The sequence below is a fragment of the Heloderma suspectum genome, chromosome 14 (genome assembly GCF_057233095.1).
Source record: "Heloderma suspectum isolate Gila_16-S chromosome 14, 16-S_ref, whole genome shotgun sequence".
NCBI classification, from domain to species: Eukaryota; Metazoa; Chordata; class Lepidosauria; order Squamata; family Helodermatidae; genus Heloderma; species Heloderma suspectum.
In genome coordinates, this window is record NC_139471.1 from 785003 (window position 1) to 807585 (window position 22583).

General features: G+C 50.8%; 1 protein-coding gene across 6 annotated transcripts in view; it reads right to left on the bottom strand.

Moving 5' to 3' along the window:
• SARDH (sarcosine dehydrogenase) overlaps window positions 1–22583 on the bottom strand; it is a 102537-nt gene that overhangs the window by 67152 nt on the left and 12802 nt on the right. For all 6 annotated transcript variants that reach the window (XR_014785878.1, XR_014785879.1, XR_014785880.1 and 3 more), the window contains exons 6-13: window positions 21763–21863; window positions 16540–16644; window positions 14858–14987; window positions 10995–11081; window positions 9205–9295; window positions 5206–5347; window positions 1577–1660; window positions 1140–1253 (exon numbers count right to left, since the gene is read on the bottom strand). Coding sequence is in view for 3 of the 6 variants with exons in the window: in XM_084820899.1 (XP_084677025.1) it covers window positions 1140–1253; window positions 1577–1660; window positions 5206–5347; window positions 9205–9295; window positions 10995–11081; window positions 14858–14987; window positions 16540–16644; window positions 21763–21863 (854 nt within the window). In the remaining 3 variants the exon portion in view is untranslated. The remainder of the gene's footprint in view (window positions 1–1139; window positions 1254–1576; window positions 1661–5205; window positions 5348–9204; window positions 9296–10994; window positions 11082–14857; window positions 14988–16539; window positions 16645–21762; window positions 21864–22583) is intronic.

Genomic DNA, 22583 nt, shown 5'->3' on the forward strand with positions numbered 1-22583 from the left:
ACAGACAGACGGGGTGAAGGGTGCACCGGCCCCACAGCCTCCTTTGCCAGGGACAGGGGGAATCGAGGCATGCTCGAGGAGGGAGCGGGAGGCGAAGGCAGAAGAGAGGAAAAGATCTGGGATCCATGCTGGAGCGGGGAGGGGTAAATATCTTTTAAAAAAAGAAGGACATTCTTTGCAGAACTCTTTCAAACGGAAGCGGCACCAGGCCAAACGGCAGTGGGGCCTCAAACATCTTCCTGCTGGTGGAGGGCACTGGGGCGAGCTTGTGGAGAGCTCCCACCCCATGAAAGCCAGCTGAGGGGGCGGCCCTATCCGGGTGGGCAGCATTTCTGGATGCACCCACCTGCTTTCAGTGTTGAGGCTGAGTTCACAGAGGGGCCCACGCCGCTCCCTGGAATCAACCCTTCTTGGGAAGGGGCAGAACCTGGTGGGCTCCTCTGATGACAAGGAAGGTGGGCTCAGGAACCTCTTGCTCCCAGCTGCCACGAGCCCCTTGCCCAGCACAGTCTTTTCCCAGAACAAAAGATGTCTCAGGCAAGCTGCCAGGGTGAGGGCAGCAAATGAGCGGCACCCAGGTGACAAAGTCGGGTGAGCAAGCTGCCATGGCCGCGCTCCTCTGGAACCTCGGTCCCGGGTCTCACTGCTCAAGCTCCAGAACACAAAGCCACCCTCCGGAAGTCAAATACAGATGGTGCCGGAGGGCAGCCCTTCGTCCCGCGGGGTGCCTGCCGCCCTGTTCATTTTTTAAATTAAAAATCTCTTAAGAAACAAAATAAAAATCCGGAGGGGCAGGGTGCTTGGGGCCCACATGCCCCACAGTGGATCAGAGGCCTGACTCTGTACGGGGCAGCATCGCTGCCGTGGCCGGGCACAGTGCCCCAGGAACTTCTTCTCCCCACTGCAAGGAGGGTGCTCAAAAATGTGATCCCCCTGCTTATAGCCTAAGTGGTCAAGTCCATTCCACCATCACAGGACTATACCACATCAAGTGCAGTCCCAACCCAGCTGATAAGGCTAAAGTTCTTTATCTGGATGCTTTTCGGGCCGCCTTTCCACCCAGACAGGTCTGTGGTGCCTGTGGTCCCGGGACCTTGGTTTTCAGCCAGTGCATCACTCTCAGAACATGTCCTACTCACAATTGTGTGGTGGGGTGGGAAATCAAAAGTGTACTCGTCCGAGAGCAACTGGTTGTAGGCATAGTCTCCGTGGGGGGGTTGGCCATATGCACCATAATAGTCATAATCCAAAACCTGCAAAGGACACAGGATGGGAGAACCTCTCCATTTCAGCTTCACTCCATTTCTCATTTCCCCCGAAAGGACATTTGCTTCAGCCCGTTCCAGCACCAGTTTGTGAATGAAGCAAAAGGTCTGCATGGGAATGCAGATGCATTTCTCCAAGTACGGGCATGTTGCATGCACTTTTTCCAGTGTGTGCACTTCTTGCCAGTCATTTCACAGACAACTGAAACCTGCTTTAGCGGAGGCTCCTGCTCTGGGTGTATGCAGGCCCCGACAGCATCTTATTGATGCTATATTCTAGGAGCTGAGCAAGGAGCACCCAGGATGCTTACCGGTGCTTCGCCCCGTGGATGAAACCAGCCTGGCCTCTCCCACCCATGCCTCTCCTGGAAGACACAGCCCTGCTGCAGAAGCTCCTGTCAAGGGAAGTGGGGCGAGAGGAGAGAAGGGGGCATTAAAATGACAGAGAACCAGCATTCCTCTAAAACTGGAGGCCTAGAGCCAAGAAATTGTCTGCTTAGCTCAAATCGGTACATGCAATTCAGGGCTCAGGATGGTCCCTCTAGGGCAGGGGCAGATCGCTTCTGAGCCTCCCAATGTTTTGGCCTACAAATTCCATCAGTGCTCAGCAGTACAGCCAATGGTGGGGGATCATGGGAGTTGTAGGTCCAAACATCTGGACGGCCACAAGTTATCCACCCTAAGCCCAGGATTGTTCTGGCCCCCCAAATTATGCAGGCCCAACCATGCATACAGGCTTCTGCTGCAAACTGAAACTGCTCCTTCCTGCCCAAGCAGAGACCTTCTGGACATGTTTTTCAAATGGAAGGAACACAACCGTTCTGACCCACCATTTAGAATCACAGAACAGTAGGGTTGGAAGGGGCCTACAAGGCCATTGAGTCCAACCCCCTGCTCAATGCAGGAATCCAAGTCAAAGCATCCCTAACAGATGGCTGTCCAGCTTCATCTTGAATGCCTCCAGGGTGGGAGAGCCCCCCACCTCCCAAGGGAATTGGTTCCATTGTCATATTCCTCTACCAGTCAGGAAGTTTTTCCTGATGTTCAGATGGAATCTGGCTGTGTCCTGCACTTTGGGATGATGGAGAAGAGATCCTGGCCTTCCTCTCTGTGACAATCATTCAAGTACTTGAAGAGCGCAATCCTATCTCCCCTCAGTCTTCTCTTCTCAAGGCTAAACATGCCCAGTTCTTTCAGTCTCTCCTCATAGGGCTTTTTTCCCAGTCCCCTGATCATCTTCATTGCCCTCCTCTGAACCCTCTCCAGCTTGTCTGCATCCTTCGTAAACTGCAGTGCCCAGAACTGGACACAGTACTCAAGATGAGGCCTAAGCAGTGCTGAGTAGAGGGGAACTAGTACTTCCTGGGATTTGGAAGCTATGCTTCTATTAAGGCAACCCAAAATAGCATTTGCCTTTTTTGCAGCCACATCACGTTGTTGGCTCATATTCAGCTTTGACAACAGGGGAGCAGTGATTTCAATAACGTTGTAGCAGATCTTCATGAGGTTTGATTTGGGGGCCCATGTTCCTGCAAGCCCCCTTTATCAGTCTTTCAGCTACACCATGATGTCAGTCACGGAGCCATGGCAACAGGACTGTGCACTTCCTTCCCAGGACGAGCACCCCCTTGCAAACAGGTTTCCACCCTTTCGGAAGGGGCTGTGAGCAATTGCCAAAATGGGGGGAGGGATTTTGCCAGAGGGGGAGAAATATTTGTGAAAAGCATCCCCCCTCCATTTCAGCTCAGCAGTCATGTTGCATTTCCCTGCTTTTTCTGAGTTTCTCTTTTCTTCTCCCTTGCTGCCGAACCCTTTTGAGGAGGAGGTTTAGTTTAAAGCAAAGCGGCTGTGGTATTTCGGATGGATTATGAGGCGCCCTTGATGGCTCAAGAATAGAGCCTAGGCAGCCCACTTCCCCCACCAGGGCAGGCCCGTCCAGCTGAGAGGCACGATCCTGCCCCTCTGCAGTCCACGTGCGGCAGGCAGCTGCCCAGCAACGCTGGTCCCAGGGCCTGGGGGGAGGGCAGGACGTGCTGAGCCCACATCCTCGGATGCTACCACTGGCCTTCTCAGGCAAGATGAGGCCAGCACTCCTGGGCTGGGAACCGTGGGCAGGTGGGAACTGTGACCTGGCAAATGCTTGACTGGACGGGAGTGTCCCTGACCATGCAAAGAGTGCTACACAGCACTATGGCCGATGCTGAAAGCTGTAAGCCAGAGGCTCTGAGCTAGCAGTGTTCCATAAGCAGGGAAGGCTGGGCTCCAAGTACCAGGATCTGCAAGCAGGCTGGGTTGTGCAGGAAAATATACCTCTGGCCCCGAGCTGGCATCAAAGGCCGGCCTGTGGGGCACCTGCTGAGGGCCCACACCCCAGTGGGGGCCCACTGACAAGGATGCCCTGGAGTTGCTCCTCCTCTCTTCCCCACCGTAACCTGCTGGTTCGCCTGCCTGTCGCTCTGGCCAGGCGACGGTGGGGGTGGTGAGGAACAGAAGACGCCGCGGCCAGCTTGCTCCCTGGCTCTCTGCCTGCCAAGCAAGTGGGAGCCATGACGGGGAAGAGGAGGAGGAGCAAGAGCAGTTGGTGACCATGGCGGTGAGAAGGCGGACTCCTTGACGGAGGGGGCCCACAGAGGGTGTCTTGCCCAAGGGCCCTCCAAAGCCTGGAACCAGCAATGCAAGGGGTTCCTGGTTCAAATCCTGGCAGACAGACTGGGGAGGGTTCAGAGGAGGGCAACGAAGATGATCAGGGGACTGGAAACAAAGCCCTGTGAGGAGAAACTGAAAGGACTGGGCATGTTGAGCCTTGAGAAGAGAGGACTGAGAGGAGACAGGATAGCGCTCTTCAAGGACTTGAAAGGCTGTCCCAGAGAGGAAGGCCAGCATCTCTTCTCGATCATCCCAGGGTGCAGGACACAGAAAAATGGGCTCAAGTGACAGGAAGCCAGATTCCGGCTGAACATCAGGAAAAACTTCCTGACTGTTAGAGCAATATGACAATGGAACCAATTCCCTGGGGAGGTGGTGGGCTCTCCCACCCTGGAGGCGTTCAAGACGAGGCTGGACAGCCACCTGTCAGGGATGCTTTGACTTAAGATTCCTGCACTGAGCAAGGAGTTGGGCTTGATGGTCTTATAGGCCCCTTCTAACTGTCAGGGTGGACACTGAGCCCATAGAATCCCAGAGTAGTTCTGATTCTGAAGAAGAGCAGTCGCTCCTGTGAGGGGAGCGCGCTCCTCTTTCTCAGGGCCAACAGCTGACGGAGATTCCTCCCACCAGCATTCCTAGCTTAGATAGCAGTCCAGGGAGTAACGGAGCGCGGATAGCAGACTTGGTGGACGCGCGACGCAGAGAGCAGCGCCAGATGGAGGGCGCGGAAAGGAGGCGTAGTGCCCGGTTGGCGCGCAAACAACGGCTGCGCCCAGAGGATCCAAGGGAAAAGGGGAGGGACTCTCCCTAGTCCTGAAGTTCAGGGGTCTGCCAGTAATTCCCCTTCAAACGGGGACCAACTGTTCCAACTTGGGGCATAGGTACTGTGCTGCTCAGATCTAGTTGCAAATGTTATAGTCGTTAAGTTGTAAAAGAAGAATAAAGCTTTGAAAGGAATCCCTTTGTCTGTGTCTGGACTTGGCTACTGGATTAGACTGAGAGAGGCCTCCAAGGAGCCCTTGACACCAACCCTACTATTCTGTGATAGTAGACTGAGGGGAGATAGGATAGCGCTCTTCAAGTACTTGAAAGGTTGTCACAGAGAGGAAGGCCACAATCTCTTCTCAATCATCCCAGAATGCAGGACGCAGAATAATGGGCTCAAGTTACAGAAGACTGTAACCTTCCAACCCTACTATTCTATGATTCTACATCTCACCCAAATCCCCGACTTCCTTTCCACTGAATGCCCCCTGAGCCACCCAGAGTTTCTCATCTAAGTGTTGGGCCTCACCTCATGGAGCGGGTCCTTCCTCATGTTGCGTCCCGCAAGGGGCTCGTCGTATGGAAAGACGATGGAGTAGTTTTTTGCGTACGACTCATGGCTGCGCTCCCGGATCCAGCGGTTGTTGCCAGTGAGGGAGTGGTGAAACCTCCTGGAAGAGCCAAAGACAACGGGACCCCTTCAGGGAGAGAGAGGGCCACCCTGGTCGCCCCACAGGCTCCAAAACTGAAGATGAAGGGAGAGGCAACAGCCAAGGCAAACTGGACGCACGGGCTGGGGGCCTTCCTGTTCCTGCCAGACGTCTGGGGAAGCCAGAGGATCTCCTGCAGGGAGCAACGTTTGCTTTCTGCCTCCTGTTCCACTCCAGTTCCAGCAGTGGAACGGTGTTGCTGCCACGCACTGAGACCACCCTGGCCCCCTCCCCTCATCCAGTCGGGGGAAGAAAGAGGAGCGCCTCCGCCCAGCACCTCGGCCTTCTTGTGCTGTCCCAGCACCACCCTGAAGCACCCCCCAGAACGCTCTTGGCTATCCGCTGTCCTGCAAGAGGGAGTGCCTCAAGGTGCCCACACGCATCGCTCTCCCCACGGAGATCTTCGAGCCGCTCGCCACACAGCGGGAAGGGGCCCTTTCTACCGACTGCCGAGCTTGAGCTTGGTCAACCGATAGATGGCAGTTCCCAGAGCAGGGCTGCAGACTCCCTTAAAGAGACTAATGATGGGAGACATGGTTAGGCAGACACACAACCCCTTGGGGGCCGAGACGCCTTTCCAGAGAAGAATCCCACAGCAGCAGAACAGGGGAGCCTTTTGGCAGGTTTTGACACTGAGGTGCTCCAGTGCTGGCAGCCTGAGAACGCACTGTTCCTTTTACAGCGGAACAGCACGGCACAACACAAATCATACTTTGAGTTATGGTGACACCACTCTCTGCCTCCAGATCCAGGAGGGTGAGGGATGTTTGCTCTCCCTCCGTGAAGGCAGGTGAAGACAGACATAAAGCAATGCAGGCAGCGGGGGGGCGGGGCACTGGAGGCGTGTGCCCCAAATATATGTCTAGGTCCCCTGCGTCTTCTGGGCCGGGCCGCACGCCTGCACAGAATGTGACACTTGCTTCCTTACGAGGTGTTCCCAGGGCTGCTCCAGTCTGCACAGCTGCGCCATGTGTGCGCATGCTGTTTTTCTTCTGGAGCCAGGGGGCAGGAAGAGAATGAACCAGTGGTGCTCTTCTGCATCTCAGCAGTTGTGCGAAGGAGCTGTGGCCATCTGCTCCCCAGTGGCTACCACAGCCAGATTTTAAAAGCCTGTAGGCCCACACCCTGAGCAACTGCATCCTCCCTGCCTCTCCAACTGTGCTGAACATCGGAAGCTGCCTTATACTGAGCCAGACCCTTGGTCCATGTGGCTCAGCATCACAGTGACTGGCAGTGGCTCTCCAGTTCCAGGCAGGATTATTCCCACACCCTACCTGGAGATGCCGGGGATCAAACCTGGGGCCTTCTGCATGCAAAGCGGGGGCTCTGCTACTGAGCTAGGGCACCTCCTTAGCCATGCTTTGCATGTCTAACGGATGGCTGCACTTTGCCAATGTTGTGATTTTCAAATTTGGAGACAGGGCCACAGCCATGTCCAAGTGAGCTCCACAGTCCAAGTGAGCTCCACAGGGAGGCCAGCATAGGAAGAAGGGAGCCCTCGGCCAGGTTGACCCTGCTTCCTTCTGCCTCTTGGGGGTTTGACTATGGGGCTGCTGGGGGGTGCCTCTTCCTCTGGTGCATGGGGGCTGACAATTTCAAATAAAAGGATAGTGTTAAGCACGCATTTGGCCAGTCAGCTTGCTCCTGATCCTAGAAGCTACTTTTCTGGAAGGTGCTTTCAGGATTTTTATTTTTTAAAAGACTCGACGTATTTAAGCCTGTAAGTTAAGAGACTGAACAAGAGATTATAATGCAAGAAAAAGCTTCTGTAGCGATGAATGATGTAAAACATATGTGCAAAACAATCACTGTTGAAAAAGACATGTTTTATATGTTGTGTATGTGTACATGATGGCTGCTCAGACACAATAACTGTGTGTGTGGTAGTTCTTACCTTTTATGGGCTGTTTCATTCTTAAGTGGCTTGTCTTTTAATCTTGTTTGGGTTTGTTTTACTTTTAGATATTTTGTCTTTTAAATGAAGTTTGTTTTGTGCAGATGTTTTTACACTGTTAGCTTCCTACAGAAATTTTGTTTGGCACTATAATCTCTTGATTTACAGGTTGAAATATTTTGAATCTTTTAACAAGTTGGTATAATTTTGTTTTAGTTCTGCTCAGCAAGAGATTGTAGTTCATTTGATTGTGTTTCATTTCTCCTCTTCCGATTATCTTATTTCTTTTATGTGTTATATACAGCACCCCAAAGGATTCCCTGAAATGCGTTGGGCTTATATTAACATCTTTCCCCAGCATCTGGAGTTTTCTTCTTCCTTTTCCCCGGTAGCAGGCTCAGCCAGTTGGTTCAGAACTCACTGGCCTGGTTTACACGTAACGATAACGCAGGGTATAGGTTGTGTATGGGTTGTTCTTATGTGCAAACCCTGCATTATGGTTTAACTATGGGTTGTTAAGCACAAACTACCCAGGAAGAGAAGTCATGGTTTGTTACTAGGTTGTGAACTCTGGGTAGTTTATGGTTAACAGCCCATGGTTAAACCATAGTGCAGGGTTTGCAGCTAACAAGAACCCACAATTCTACAATAACCCATACTCAACCCCATACTCTGGGTTGTTGTTATGTGTGAACCAGGCCATTGTGACCATGATGTCACAGCTGTGTTTCTCCACCGTGAAAAGGTCAGCATACCCTTTATGGGGTTGAGAGTCTCCCCCTTTCTCCAAGCAAAAAGTGAGTTTTGGAACCAAGGACCCCACTTTCTTCAGATGTACCATTCTTCCCTCAAACAAATTACAGATGAGCTTTGCCCAGGCCAGGCTTTCTTATTATTATGGCCAAAGATCCCAAAATAGGAAGAATCCACAGAAATTACAAACCCTATTTCTTCAAGCGAATGCAGACTTGGCTTGGGGACAGTGACTCACTCAGCCCCAAGTCTGAGAAAATAAGGGGTGGAAACCAGCCGCAGACATTCTTCGCTTTGCAGCACTCCCCAGATCGAAGCACACGTCAAAAACACGACGTGCTTGCAAAGGCGGTCGAAAGAACCTCTTTCCTGACCGTGCAACAGAAGAGGCCAGCGACAAATTTGCCAGGTCCGCAGCACGTTTCTGTTACGATGAATGGAAGACGGACAGCCTTGTGGCGCTCTGCCTCTCGCCAGCCATGCCTTCGCCCCCCCCACCTCCCATCCCAAGTAGGCTTTTGGTTCTTCCAAGCAGGAGGGCTGGCCTGCTAGGGTTTCTGTGGGCCTCCATCCACACCCAAGCAACCCCCCCATACACACACAGACAGCTGCGTGAAATGGAGATGGCCTGACAGTGGCACCTCCAAAGCCGTGCTCTGGTGTTGTCTTTGTGAACGGGGGGCTGCAGGGCAGGCAAGGGTGCGGAACCAGGGGGGCCTGGATGCCCATTCCAGCCCTCTGGCATTCCCCAGGAGGCCACGCCCCCTTTCCACCAACACGGATAGCGGGGCGGTTTCCTAGCTTCTGTGCAGTTTCTCCCCATTCAAAAGATTGAAATACTTCTTGAAGCTAATATATGCTGGAGGTTTTGCCCCCGCCCCCTTGGCCTCCAGCTCCGCCCACTGGTGAGATGTGGCCCCCAAGAGCCTCTCCAACAGGAAGGACCCATTCAGAGGTCCTTCTCATGATGCTTTCTGCTGGCTGGTGACCAACACAGGCTGGAAGCACAAGGAACGCCCGAAGAGATAAAGGGGCCGTGAGCATCTCTCAGAGAAAGGAGCAGAACATGCAGGCCCCTCCAGCCCTTTGTTGCCAGGACAACGCCTCCCCCCCCCCCCCCGGCAGCTTTACCACTTGCGCCTCTCGGGAGCCACAGTGTGAAGTTGCTCACCTGATGTCGTAGCCGTACATGTCCTTCTCGGGACGCCCATGCACAATCCAGTGTGCCAGCTCCTTGCCACAGCCTCCCCCGAGCATCATTCCTGCAGGGAAGGAGGAACAGCTGACAGCGGCGCAGCCAGGCCACTTTCGGCCCTGGGCTGAACGGCTCTTGCACAGGCCCTGGCCCCCCACTGTTTACACAGCCATGTGTCTCTCTTCAGCCAGTTAACATTTCTCTCCCGGCCCCCTCCAGCAGTCAGTCCATGCTCAAAAACTGCTTCTGCATTCCCGGTGCAGCCCCAAGTGGGTGCCCTGCAGACGTTTTGGACTTCAACTCCCATCAGCCCCAGCCAGTATGGTCAGTGGTCAGGAATGCTGGGAGGTGTCATTCAAAACACTGGCAGGGCAGCAGGCTGGCGACGGCCGGCTAGCAGGTTTGCCAGCCCCGATTTCTGAAAAATAAAAATACGTTCAGCGGGGGCTGCTTTGCCTTTAAACCCTGGTGGCCGCAGGAATGCAGCAGAGTTTGCCTTGGCTGCCCTCCTCAGCGGCTGCTCTCTGGCTGGTCATGTTGGGGGGAGGGGGCTGGGCACTGGCCCCATGGCCCAACCCTCCTGCCCCACGGCATGGCGTCACGCCCTGCTGGCTGCACTGCCGCTCCGCATCAGCCCTCCCGCCCTGTGGCCTGCTCCACATCTCCAGAGCCAGTATGAGTTGATTCATTCACTTCTTTTGGGGTTCCCCGTTTGCTTTCCAAGGGAACCACCTGATGGCTGCCTTTGCCTAGAGATCCATTGGCTTTGCCCCCCAGGCAAGTGGGTTCCCCAGCCCTGCTCCATTTTTAAAAATTGAAACCAAAGCCGAGAACCCCAGGAAGCGATGCTCTTTGTGCTCCCCTCCCTCTGAAGTCAGGAGCTGCAGCCGTTCTGGTTCCATTCCTTTTCCTCCTAAATCTGTCCACCTCCGCCACCATTGTCACCAGCACCTGAGCTCCTTTGGTGGCAGAGCCCCCACGCCACTGCTCAGCCATTTCTACAAGACCACCTTCCCTTCTTTCTTTAGCAAAGGTTAATTCCCCCAATCTTTGTCTTTTCCTATCTTCTAGTTAGGCATATTAGGACTAGAATATTGGCCCATGTGCTAGAGCAGGGGTGTTGAACCTCTTTCAGCCCGAGGGCCGAATCCCATTTCTGGGAAGCTTTCGGGGGCCGCCTTCCAGAGGTGGGCAGGGCTGAGGCCAAAATTCAGAAATTACCAGCCTATTGTAGCTCTTTCTGCCAGGAACGCCGCCACAGGAAAGGCAGTTCAACCTTTCAGAATGGGGGGAAAACTGCCCAAAAGCTGGGACACCACCAAACAACTGGTGGTCAGGGGAGAGGGCTGGGGCCAGAAGAAGTGGGTGAGCCATTTGGGGAACCCCAGTAGGCAGGATTGGGCCTCCAGCTCCTGCACCCCTGTGCTAGAGGGTAGGTACACAAACTAAGCCACGTTTCCTCTTCTGCAACTAACGTGCATGTGTCTTCTCTTGAGAACAAAAGTTCCAGTGGGGTGTTTGAGCCAATTCTTCCATTTTAGAAGTAGCTCTTCCCCATTTCAGTGAGAGCATTGTGCATAAATCTGCCACGTGCATACCACATCTGATTAAAGGCCCCTTAGACCTCTGCTGGTTTTTACACGTGTACCCCTGGGCGTCACGTGCCTCTGTGAAGGAGGACACGTGGAAAGAGTTCTGATTCTTCAGTGTAAAACAAGCCCTCGAGGAGCGGCCTCTTTGGCTGAGGAGGACGGGTTGCTTCTTACCGGCACTGTTGAAGCCGCAACCCAGGAAAAAGCCTCGCACCTCTGGTGCTTCTCCCATTAGGGGCTTGTGGTCAGCAGTGAAGGATTCTAAAGCACAGAGAATGACATGAAAAGAATGGATCTCTCCATAAACGTTGCTCCAGCAGTGTAGTCTTTAGTCACGTGCAGCAAAGCTGCAATCCCACTACAGAGGAAGCCCCACTGGCACAGTGGAACATATTTCCAAGTCAACAACCACAGGATTTAATGTACATGGGGGAGGGGCCGTTGCTCAGTGGCAGAGCCCCCGCTTTGCAGGCAGAAGGTCCCAGGTTCGATCCCCAGTAGCATCTCCAGGTGGGGCCAGGAAGGAATCCTGCCTGAACCCCTGGAGAGCCGTTGCTGCCAGTCTGTGTCGACAATACTGGGCTAGATGAACCGAGGGCCTGACCGAGAAGAAGGCATCTTCCTATGATTACATTTAAAACAGCCCCTTTATCAGAGCCATGAGGACAAGACTCTTACTTTGCTTTTAGGCAGAATGGCTATAGCTCAGTGGCAGGGCCCCTGTTTTGCAGGCAGAAGGCCCCAGGGTTGAAAGGAAAGCCTGAAGCCCCGGAGAGCAGCAGCCGTCGGTCAGTGTCTAGGATACTGGGCTAGATGGGCCCAGGGTCTGACCCCTGGCCTGTTTCCTATGACTGCACTCTTAATCATGCTCACTGCAATGCCCTGTGTGGTTTCTAGGGCTCCCTACGTATCCCTCAGCATGTGGATAGCAGAGTGGCCACACGTGAATCGCCCCAAAAGAGGACAAGCATCTCCAGAAAAGCAAGGGCGAGAGAGCCACTATCTGCATAACGTTTGCTCATGCTATTTATACGCCACACAAGCCAGTTTACGCATAGAGAAGCGAATTTAGAAAAAGTGATTGTGGTTTAAACAGAAATCTCCCCATCGCGTCGATGACTGCAACTAGGTGACCAGCATGCCGCCCTGTCCAGTCCGCTGCCCAGTTGGTGGCGGGCAACAACTCTACGGGCTGTCTTTAAATTGGACTTGGACTGGACAGCCCATCAAATCGAGGACACCTTCAAACAGAGGACCGTCTCTGTAAAAGAGGACACCTGGCCACCCTTAGCCAGGAACGCCTTTCTATGACTCCGCAGTATGGTTCATGGGCCTCCATAAGCACTTCCCCAAGTTACACCAGACGCTGGTACTCAAAATGGAGGACGCTACTTGCAAGCATTGCTTTCCCATCCCTAGAGATTGTCCAGGATGGGTCTCAAATGGCCGCGGTCTCTTACAGAGCTCCTGTTCCTTTTGATGCGCAGGAAGGAGGTGACATTTGGCTCTCCAACCTCAGGCACCAAAATACTTTCACCTCCTCTGTTTTCGCCCGTATTGCAAGTCCAATTATTTCCAAAGCTGTGCAAGGTGAATCACAACTCTCAAGGTCTCAAAGTTGAGAATGCTTGGCTGAAAACTTCCCTAATTGAGCTGCAAATACTTAAGGGGTTATTATTCATGCCTTCAAAATTATTAGTTCAAAATAGTCATCTTTCTCTTACTTACGCCCACACATTCCAAAACTGGCCATACTGCATTCTTCCTGCAGCTAACATTTATTTTATTATGAATATTAGTAACAACAGGAAAAATGAGGGTGTTCTAAAAAAACAATAGCTGAATCAGTTTCTGCAGGTAAAGTTTATGAATTTCAGGATCATACTGAACTACATGAGGGAAGGGGGAGTATAAATATTTCAAATAACTTACCCCAGTGGAGCTCAGCTGAGCTCAGCGTAACATAGGAAGCCGCCTCAGAGCCTTTGACAGCAAAGTCAGAGCCGTGGTCCATCTAGCCCAGTATGGTCAGCCCTTGACCAGCAGTAACACTGCAAGCTTTCCGGCAGTTTTTCCTCGCTCTACCTGGAGATGCCAGGGATCAAACCAGGGATCTTCTGCCTGCAAAGCAGGGGCTCCACCATGGAGCTCACTCTTCCTTGCCGAGCCTTGGTGCAATCCTGTAGATCTCCACCAAACTCTCTTTCTCTACTCCCCGCACTCAAAGCATTGCAGGGAATGGGATACATATTCACATGTCCGTCCCAGCGCTCCTTCTCTGCAGAGTGCACAGTGGGAGAGGGAGTTGGGATGGACTAATGGGACTATGAGAGAACCCCCCTTCACGCCTAGTAATGCCCATGTGTACTGGAGCGAGGCGGAGGAGAAACAGGGCTTCAGATTGCAAGCTCCTTGGGGCAGGGACCTGTTGTGTTCGTGTGCAGCATAATCGAGGAGTTACTGGCAAATGCCACCTTATTACAAATGCGCCTGACAGCCATTTCCACTCCCTGTCGGGATGGGAGAACAAGCAGTGTTCAAGCTTGCCTAAATTCTCCGAAAAGCACTTCAACGCTCGTTTTGGCTCACTCCCATGTTAGTTTTTGACCTGTTTTTTCCGCTCATTCAAATGGGGAAAGTGTGCGCTTTCCCCTCATTGGCCAAAGGGTGAAAATGTGTATTTTTAATTGATTTTTTTTAAACGTGGGAGGAAATTCTAAAATTCCAAAGAAAGTGCTACTGCTGATGTTTGTGTTCAGAATTGCGACTGGGACACAGTTGCATGATTTGCAAACAGAATCTAAATTCTCCTACCTCCCTAGCATCTCATTTTGCTTCCAAGAAAACTGATATCTGGCACCACCTTCAGGAGCTGCCAGTCAAAATGTCCCTCTCCTTGACCCCTCGTGCCACAAGGGTGGGCTGAGGGTCTTTGACGTAACTCCTGGCCCGGGGCAACTGTCACTTTTGCCAGTCAACATCTGTCCTCTTTAGGGCTGCAAAGCTTGACCAGTTTCATCAGTCAGTTTTTAGTTTAGCGACAGCATCACGGGTGGGATTTTGACTGATCGGGGGATTTACACAATGCAACGGACAACAAGAAAATAAAAGCAACAACCACAGTCATCTCATGTAAAATAAACCAGGACTGTCATTCAGCAAAAGTATTTTTAGTGAGATGCAGGCAATATTCAGATAACTCTGATTCAGGAAGCTGAGCGCAGGATGATTCTGATTTCTGTGTATCAATTCTGCAGAATGATCACAAGCTAGTATCTTTCAAGCTGATGATAGATAGGTTTGATCACCTCTCCCATGTTAGAAGTGGGTTATGAATTGAAAATGCACAATGGCAATAAAATTCCATTACATAAAAACAACGAGAAACTCAAATCCAGTGATGACAGGACTATAAACAACCTCCAAAGTAAACCTTTAACAAGGATTTCGAACTGGCCAGAAAAACAAACCCAACTGACTTGCCTCTGTGCCTTTCAGAGCTGCTCTGTCTGCTGCAATCTAGAGGCAAAAAGCTTCCCATGGCATGGAGGAGTGAGCGTGCTCACCTGCTAACGTCTGCTGGTGCTGCTGTTAAAGACACAGGAGCAGGGAGCTCATAAAAAGCTGGCAACCCTGCCCACCGCAGCAGCGTTCAAAGGTGTTTCTAAAAGGAGAGGTTGTCAGAAGATTAAGATGGAGGTATGCTGTCAAACCTTCTCTGTAAGTTCATGCTGGGGCTCTAATGAGCCACCTATAAATCTTTCAGGCAAGGGGTTCCTGCACCAAGATCTTAAGAAACCTGTCTGTGATGTGGAGAGAGAGGGAGAGATCTACCCTCAATGTATGTCATGCATCATGAAGGACAGGCCGGGTGGGAACACAGGTAGCAAAGGTGTGACAGAGGAGCAGATCTGCCATTAGTGAAAATTATTCAAAATACGCCAGTGGCTAAGTGGAAAGGGTTTTTTTCCACCTCTCTCTTTAAAAAAAAATCTTTAGAACAATGACATACTTCTATGGACCTGAAGTGTCCTTACCTGGGCCACAGACTGTGGATTTAATCCCTGTTTTCTCCAGCACTGGGACCCGGTTGATGGCACCTTCGATGTGCTGTGTGAACACATCCCAGTCCAGATCGAAGAGGCCAAACGCAAATTTGTCCAGCACCTGCAAGGGCAAAATTGGACATGGCCCAACGTTGTGCACCCAGCACTCACTTCTTCCCGACGGGCAGATGGGACTGGAAGGCTGCCTGTCCCATAGACGTGGGAAACTCCACCCCACCCCCCTGTAGGGAGAAATGGTCACGTATGAAGCAGAGCTCAGAGGAAAGAGACACAGCTGTTTTGCGCAACAGCCGTCTGGGAGAAGATGGGCCTTCTGTGCACTGCCAGCGGCTAGACGCATATACTAGATTGGGGGTGCAGAGCCTGGGATGTGGCTAAAAACATCCCCCATACCAGCCTGTTTGAGCTTAAAGCTCTTCCTGCCAGCAGCTAAGCCCCAGGAGAGGCATTTCTCAGCCTTTCAGAATGGGGGGAAACCTGTACAAAAGCCAGGAATCCATCCAATGACCGGAGGCAAGGGAAAGGGGGGGGGAACCAAGGGAAGGGGGCGTGACCAAGTGGGGGACCCCAGAGGCCTGGACTTGGCCCCTGGGCCTGAAGTTCCCCACCCCTGTCATGGAGGAAGACGAAAACAGTACACCAGCCCATCTAGGCAATACAGCATACAGGTATCTCCTGCTGCCACAGAGAAACGTGGATACGGCAACAGAGGTGAGCAAGAGACGTGGTCGGCTAAACCCAAACCTCTTCAGCCCAGGGCACTGCAGGCCAGTTGCCTGGAGAAAGGGTGGAGGCAGCAGCAGGTAATTACCAGTAGCCATCCCAGCAGGCCGTACTGAGGGAGATGAATGGGGGCGGGGGGGGGGGGGCGAGCAGGGCCATTCCACCAGCCTTGCTGAAAGACAACTTCATTTTTCCTCCTCCCTCCCCATCCCTTTTTCCTTGTGTGTCATGTCTTTGTAGACTGTAAGCCTGCGGACAACAGGGACTGCCTTATTTTAATGACTGAGTATACGCTGAGGACTGGCATAAAAATACTAGGAATAAATACATAAAGGTTGCACACTGCAGGAGCCAGGAAAGCTGGAAGCTCAAGCTCTTCATGTCAAGCCTGGCCAATCCAGACACTGTTCACACTGCTTGGCTGTTCCTGGGGCAGACGTTGCGCACTGCAGCTCCTCCCTCCTCTGCCCTAAGAGGGCACTGAGGCCCATGTGCATGCCCAGTCCAGGGAATCTTCGTGGACAAGGCCCCAGCCAGCCGCTTCCCAGAGGGGTCTCAGCGCAAGCCCTGGAATGCCGGAAATGCCCCTGCAGCGTAGAGCAGAGCAGACAGAAGGGGAGATCTCCAGAGGTTTTAGACTTCGACTCCCAGAAGCCCCTGCCAGCACGGCCAAGGGAGATGACGCCCCAAACATCCGGAGCTCTATTTTCTGCCCACCCCAACGGAGATCACCTGGAGCTTTCAAATCCACAGGCTAAATCTAAATTTCAGTGCAGCCTCGGTTCTGGTGCTCTGTGGAAAGCCTGCAGGCCCAGGTGTCCAAGAAGCTCATTTTGGTAAACTCCCGATTCGAGACAAGCCCCCTTCCACCGCATCCCCACCTTCCAGTAAGATGTTTTTTATTATTATTACTTAAGAACACCGCTCACCTCCTCCCAGAAAATTGGATTTGACTCATATCCGCCCACGGAAAGGGCATCGCCTTGGAGACGCAGATACACTGATGCATCGTGATCTCGAACATTCGGCATGTTCTAAAAATACCCAGAGAGGAAAACTATCAGAACTGGGGCAGGAAACGCCTCCTGGGCCAGCGCGTCCACGCAGGGGTCAACTGCCACAGGGCGTCTTTGCAGATGTGAGCGCCTCACACATCTGCAGTGTAAAACGTGGACATAACAAATACGCATTTCCACTCATCGGGGAGTTAAGATGAGCTCCCTGCTCAATGTAAACCCGGGTCTTCTACTGTGCAATGTGTGAAAGAGCCCTTGACCCCAGGGTCTCCAGCATGGTGCTTGTGGATACTTCACTTGGTGCCCCCCAGCTCTCCCAATTCTTATTTTATTTCTTAGTATTTTAAAGTTAATGACGAATGATTATTTTAACCGGGAGGCTGGCATGCAAGTGACTTTTCTTTGATCCTCACCAGTTCACCCTCTGGGAAATGAGCGTTTTGTGGCCAGCCATGCCCTCCATGGCAGCCATTTTGTGAGAGTACCCACAACACTCAAAATTCTAAATGTGCCCACTGTCCCAAAAGGGCTGGGGACTCCCGTTTTTCTACAATTCACCTGCTGGGTGGCTTAGACTGATCAAGTGGACAATGTCCCTGTTAACGAAAGATATTTCACAATATTTTGGGGGCTTCGGGGGTGGGTAGTTCCTTCTTCTTAAGTCCTATGGAGAGCTTGGCTTTCTGCCAGCGCTTCCATCCCTGTTCGCACTGGGGAGAAAGGGGCTAAAATTCCTTTTGCCTCTGCAAGACCCAGTGTTGCTGGCCCATCAGCACTTACTTCATTTCCAGATAGGAACCCTGTTAAAAACTAGTCCCAAATCCAGGAGTTTGGCTTGCTAACCTCACACCTCTGGAGTTTAGGCATCTGGGGAAGGAGCCGCTTCTAATAAAATAGCCGAAATGAACTCCCCCCACCCCACCCTCACTCCCAGATCTACAGCAAGTATTCCCTGATTACTCAGTGGCCGTTTTGTGTTTAGTATTTAGTTAATTATTCATACTGTGGGAACAGTGTGCTGCATTAAATAGCCCTTCGGCCTGATCTAGCACGGTTGTTCTTATTTTTATTTTATGCATTTATTGTTATATTTATATCCCGCCTTTCCCCCTTCTTCCAAGGAGCCCAAAGAGGCTTACATGGTCCTCCACCTTCCCTCCATGTGAGGTAGGCCAGGCCAAGCATCAGTGACTGACCCAAAGTCATCCAGTGAAGTTCATAGCCAAGTGGGGACTACAACCCGGGTCTCCCCCGTCTTGCCAGTCCAGAACTCAAACCACTACACCACACTGGATTTTTACATTCTTATTTGCTGCAGAAATTCAGAGAGCTCCAGTTGTGTCCAACAAGCATACCTGTGATTCGTTTTAGTATATCCACCCTGAACCTAAGGTCCCCCAATGCTTTTTAGCTCTGTAGGTTACCAGAGCTCTTGATTCATTAGGATGTTTCTGGGTAGATTATTATTTATTTTTATACTGCATTCCTGGGCAGAAAGATCCCCCGAGGCAGTTTACACATTTAGAAATGTAAACAATTACAAAGATAAAACCCAGGGAGATAGACAGACAGATATATCACCCCGGAACAGCTAGGCACTCATCTAGTTTGGCTTCCCTAGCGACTACCTGGGGTCCCAGGATAAAGAGATGAGGTATAGAACATCTTTATCCTGGGACCCCAGATGAGGTATAGAACATCTAAAATGGACAAGCATGGGTGAATTTAATTCAGGTGACCATCATATCTACTACTGTGGGCAAGAATCCCTTAAAAGAAATGGGAGTAGCACTCATAGTCAACAAAAGGGTGGGGAAAGCAGTCCTGGGGTACAATCTCAAAAACGATAGAATGATCTCAGTCTAATCCAAGGCAAACTATTCAACATCACAGTAATTCAAGTCTATGCCCCAACCACTGAGGCCGAAGAAGCTGAGGTTGATCGGTTCTATGAAGACCTACAACACCTTCTAGAACTAACGCCAAAAAAAGATGTTCTCTTCATCATAGGGGATTGGAATGCTCAAGTAGGAAGTCAAGAAATCACCGGGATAACAGGCAAGCATGGCCTTGGTGTACAAAATGAAGCAGGACAAAGACTAATAGAGTTTTGCCAAGAGAACACGCTGATCATAGCAAACACTCTTTTCCAACAGCACAAGAGGCGACTCTACACATGGACATCAGCAGATGGTCAATATCGAAATCAGATTGATTATGTCCTTTGCAGCCAAAGATGGAGAAGCTCTATACAGTTAGTAAAAACAAGACCTGGAGCTGACTGTGGCTCAGATCATGAGCTTCTTGTTACAAAATTTCGGCTTAAATTGAAGAACGTAGGGAAAACCACTAAACCATTCAGGTATGACCTAAATTATATCCCTGATGAATATACAGTGGAGGTGAGGAATAGATTTCAGGGATTAGACCTGATAGACAGAGTGCCTGAGGAACTATGGACGGAGGTCCGTAACATTGTTCAGGAGGCAGCAACTCAAGCCATCCCAAAGAAAAAGAAATGCAAGACAGCAAAGTGGCTGTCTGAAGAGGCTTTACAAGTAGCTGAGGAAAGAAGAGAAGCGAAAAGCAAGGGAGAAAGGGGAAGATATATCCAACTGAATGCAGATTTCCAGAGAATAGCAAGGAGAGACAAGAAGGCCTTTTTAAATGAACAATGCAAAGAAATCGAGGAAAACAGCAGAATGGGAAAGACTAGAGATCTCTTCAAGAAAATCGGAGATCTCAAGGGAACGTTTTGTGCAAAGACGGGCATGATAAAGGACAAAGAAGGCAGGGACCTAACAGAAGCAGATGAGATTAAGAAGAGGTGGCAAGAATACACAGAAGAACTATACAGGAAAGATCTGAATGTCCCTGATAGCCATGACAGTGCGGTCACTGAACTTGAGCCGGACATCCTAGAGGGTGAAGTCAAGTGGGCCTTAGGAAGCATTAGTAACAACAAAGCTAGCGGAGATGACAGTATTCCAGCTGAGCTATTTAAGATCCTAAAAGATGATGCTGTTAAAGTGCTGCACTCAATATGCCAACACATTTGGAACACTCAACAGTGGCCACAAGACTGGAAAAGGTCAGTTTACATTCCAATTCCAAAGAAGGGCAATGCCAAAGACTGTTCAAACTACCGCACAATTGCGCTCATTTCACATGCCAGCAAGGTGATGCTCAAAATCCTACAAGCTAGGCTTCAGCAGTATGCGAACCAAGAACTACCGGAAGTACAAGCTGGGTTTCGAAGAGGCAGAGGAACCAGAGATCAAATCGCCAACATTCGCTGGATCTTGGAGAAAGCAAGAGAATTCCAGAAAAACTTCTATTTCTGCTTCATTGACTACACTAAAGCCTTTGTGTGGATCACAACAAACTGTGGCAAATTCTGAAAGAGATGGGAGTACCAGACCACCTTACCTGTCTCCTGAGAAACCTGTACGAGGGTCAAGAAGCAACAGTAAGAACCAGACATAGAACAACCGACTGGTTCAAAATTGGGAAAGGAGTACGACAAGGCTGCATATTGTCGCCCTGCTTATTTAACTTAAATGCAGAGTACATCATGAGAAACGCCAGGTTGGATGAATCACAGGTTGGAATTAAGATTGCCGGGGGAATTATCAACAACCTCAGATACGCAGATGATACCACCCTAATGGCAGAAAGCGAAGAGGATCTCAAGAGCCTCTTGTTGAGGGTGAAAGAGGAGAGTGCAAAAGCTGGTTTGAAACTGAACATTAAAAAAACTAAGATCATGGCATCTGGCCCCATCACTTCCTGGCATATGGAAGGGGAAGAAATGGAAGCTGTGACAGATTTAATTTTCTTGGGCTCCAAGATCACCGCACACAGTGACTGCAGCCATGAAATTAAAAGACGCTTGCTTCTTGGGAGGAAAGCTATGGCAAACCTAGACAGCATAGTAAGAAGCAGAGACAGCACCTTGCCGACAAAGGTCCGTCTAATCAAAGCTATGGTTTTCCCAGTAGTGACGTATGGCTGTGAGAGCTGGACTATAAGGAAGGCTGAGCACCGAAGAATGGATGCTTTCGAACTGTGGTGCTGGAGAAGACTCTTACAAGTCCCCTGGACTGCAAAGAGGTCAAATCAGTCCATCCTAAAGGAAATCAACCCTGAGTGCTCCTTGGAAGGACAGATACTGAAGCTGAAGCTCAAATATTTTGGCCACCTAATGCGAAGAGAAAACTCTCTGGAAAAGACCCTGATGCTGGGAAAGACCGAAGGCAAAAGGAGAAGGGGACGGCAGAGGATGAGATGGCTAGATAGCATCACTGATGCAATGAATATGGACTTGAGCACGCTCCGGGAGAGAGCACAGGACAGGAAGGCCTGGTGTGCTATGGTCCATGGGGTCACGAAGAGAGAGACATGACTGAACGACTGAACAACAACAACATAGAATATCTGAAGGATCCCAAAGACATAACCCAACCCTCTTGTCATCTCTGCCCTAGAAACGTAGCACTGGATCTGACTCTGCTGCACGGGGTAAAGCTGTTTTAAAAAGAGAAGAAAGAAAAGGAAGAGAGATGAGAAAGAACCCCCACTGATTGACCCACCCATCTGCTCTTTAGGGTGAACAGCAATTTCTCACCCATGCAAAGCAGCGCAAGTCTGTGCTGGGTGGTATTTAGAGGGCCTTAGGAGGACATCTAGTGTTTGCTGGAGGAACAGACTCAGTCAATTCTGAGACTGACATTTTATGTTCTCAGAGCAGTCTGTCCCTACAAAATCTTTTTTGAAAGGACTTCTGTGAGAACAGAACACAGTAACATCTCTTTAACTGGTTGCAAATGCCACGAGATGCTTCAAGATCATTTCCTTAAAACTAATTTTTGCTTGGTTTTTTGGCTGAGTGGAGAGCACGCTGCTTCTTCAGAGCTAACACACTGCAGGCTTTGCTTCCCAAGAAAGAAAGAAAGAAAGAAAGAAAGAAAGAAAGAAAGAAAGAAAGAAAGAAACATTGAACAGGATGACCTCACATCAAGGACCTCTCTAGTTCCTCCCTCTGGTTTTCCAGAAAGGAAGACACAAGACGGCCTTGGAGAGGAAGCACACACAACAGTGGGAGCCACGGACTCGGCACCCGAGCTGTGCACTGACCTGGATTCCCTCGATCCTCTCGGTCACCACGTAGGCATGGTGCATTGCCACCAGGGGCACGTGGACGCCCGCCATCTTCCCCAGGGCCTGGGCCCACACGCCTGTTGGAAAAGGGAGCCCAGTGGTGAATGACCGCTGCAGTGGGAAGCGCCTTCCTTCCAGGGGGCTATGGGGTAGGGAGCCTGCTTCGATTCCTGGTTTCTTTCTTTCTTTTGTAAAAGGAGGAACCAGAAACCAAGTTGGAAGTAGCAGTGCCGTCAACATTTCTGCCAAGGCAAAGCCTGGGAGGAGAAGTCCAAGGGCTTGCTGCCCTGGCACAGCCTGAGCAGCCTCCCGAGTGTCAAGGAGTCCCTGTGGAAGCATCTTGATCCCCAGTGCGGTGGCGCAGCCCCCAGGGCCAAAATGCCTGCAAGCAGTAGCTGCTGGAAAACTTGTCCCAGCAAAAATATATATTGTTCCCTGTTGTAATGCAGAGCATTTTGTGGCAGCTGGGCCTTGAAGGGGCAATTAAGACCCATCAGCTTTACAAAAGAGCTGCTCCTGGTAGAGATGGGCTAGAACTGGTTTGTTGAGATGGGTTGATGCAGAGGCCTGTATCTTGGGAGTCTCCTTGGGGGTGAGGCTACAGGGTACTCTCATGATGAACACCAGCACTTAGAATTGACCAATATGCAAAGATTTGTCAAGAATAAGCCCTGCGTTTTTAAACAAGTGTAATTGTAATGTGTTTTAATCTGTTGTCCCTTGCATTCACCGCTCTGAAACCTGTTCTAGATGTGCAGCGGTATATAAATATTGTAAATAAAATAAATAATAAATAA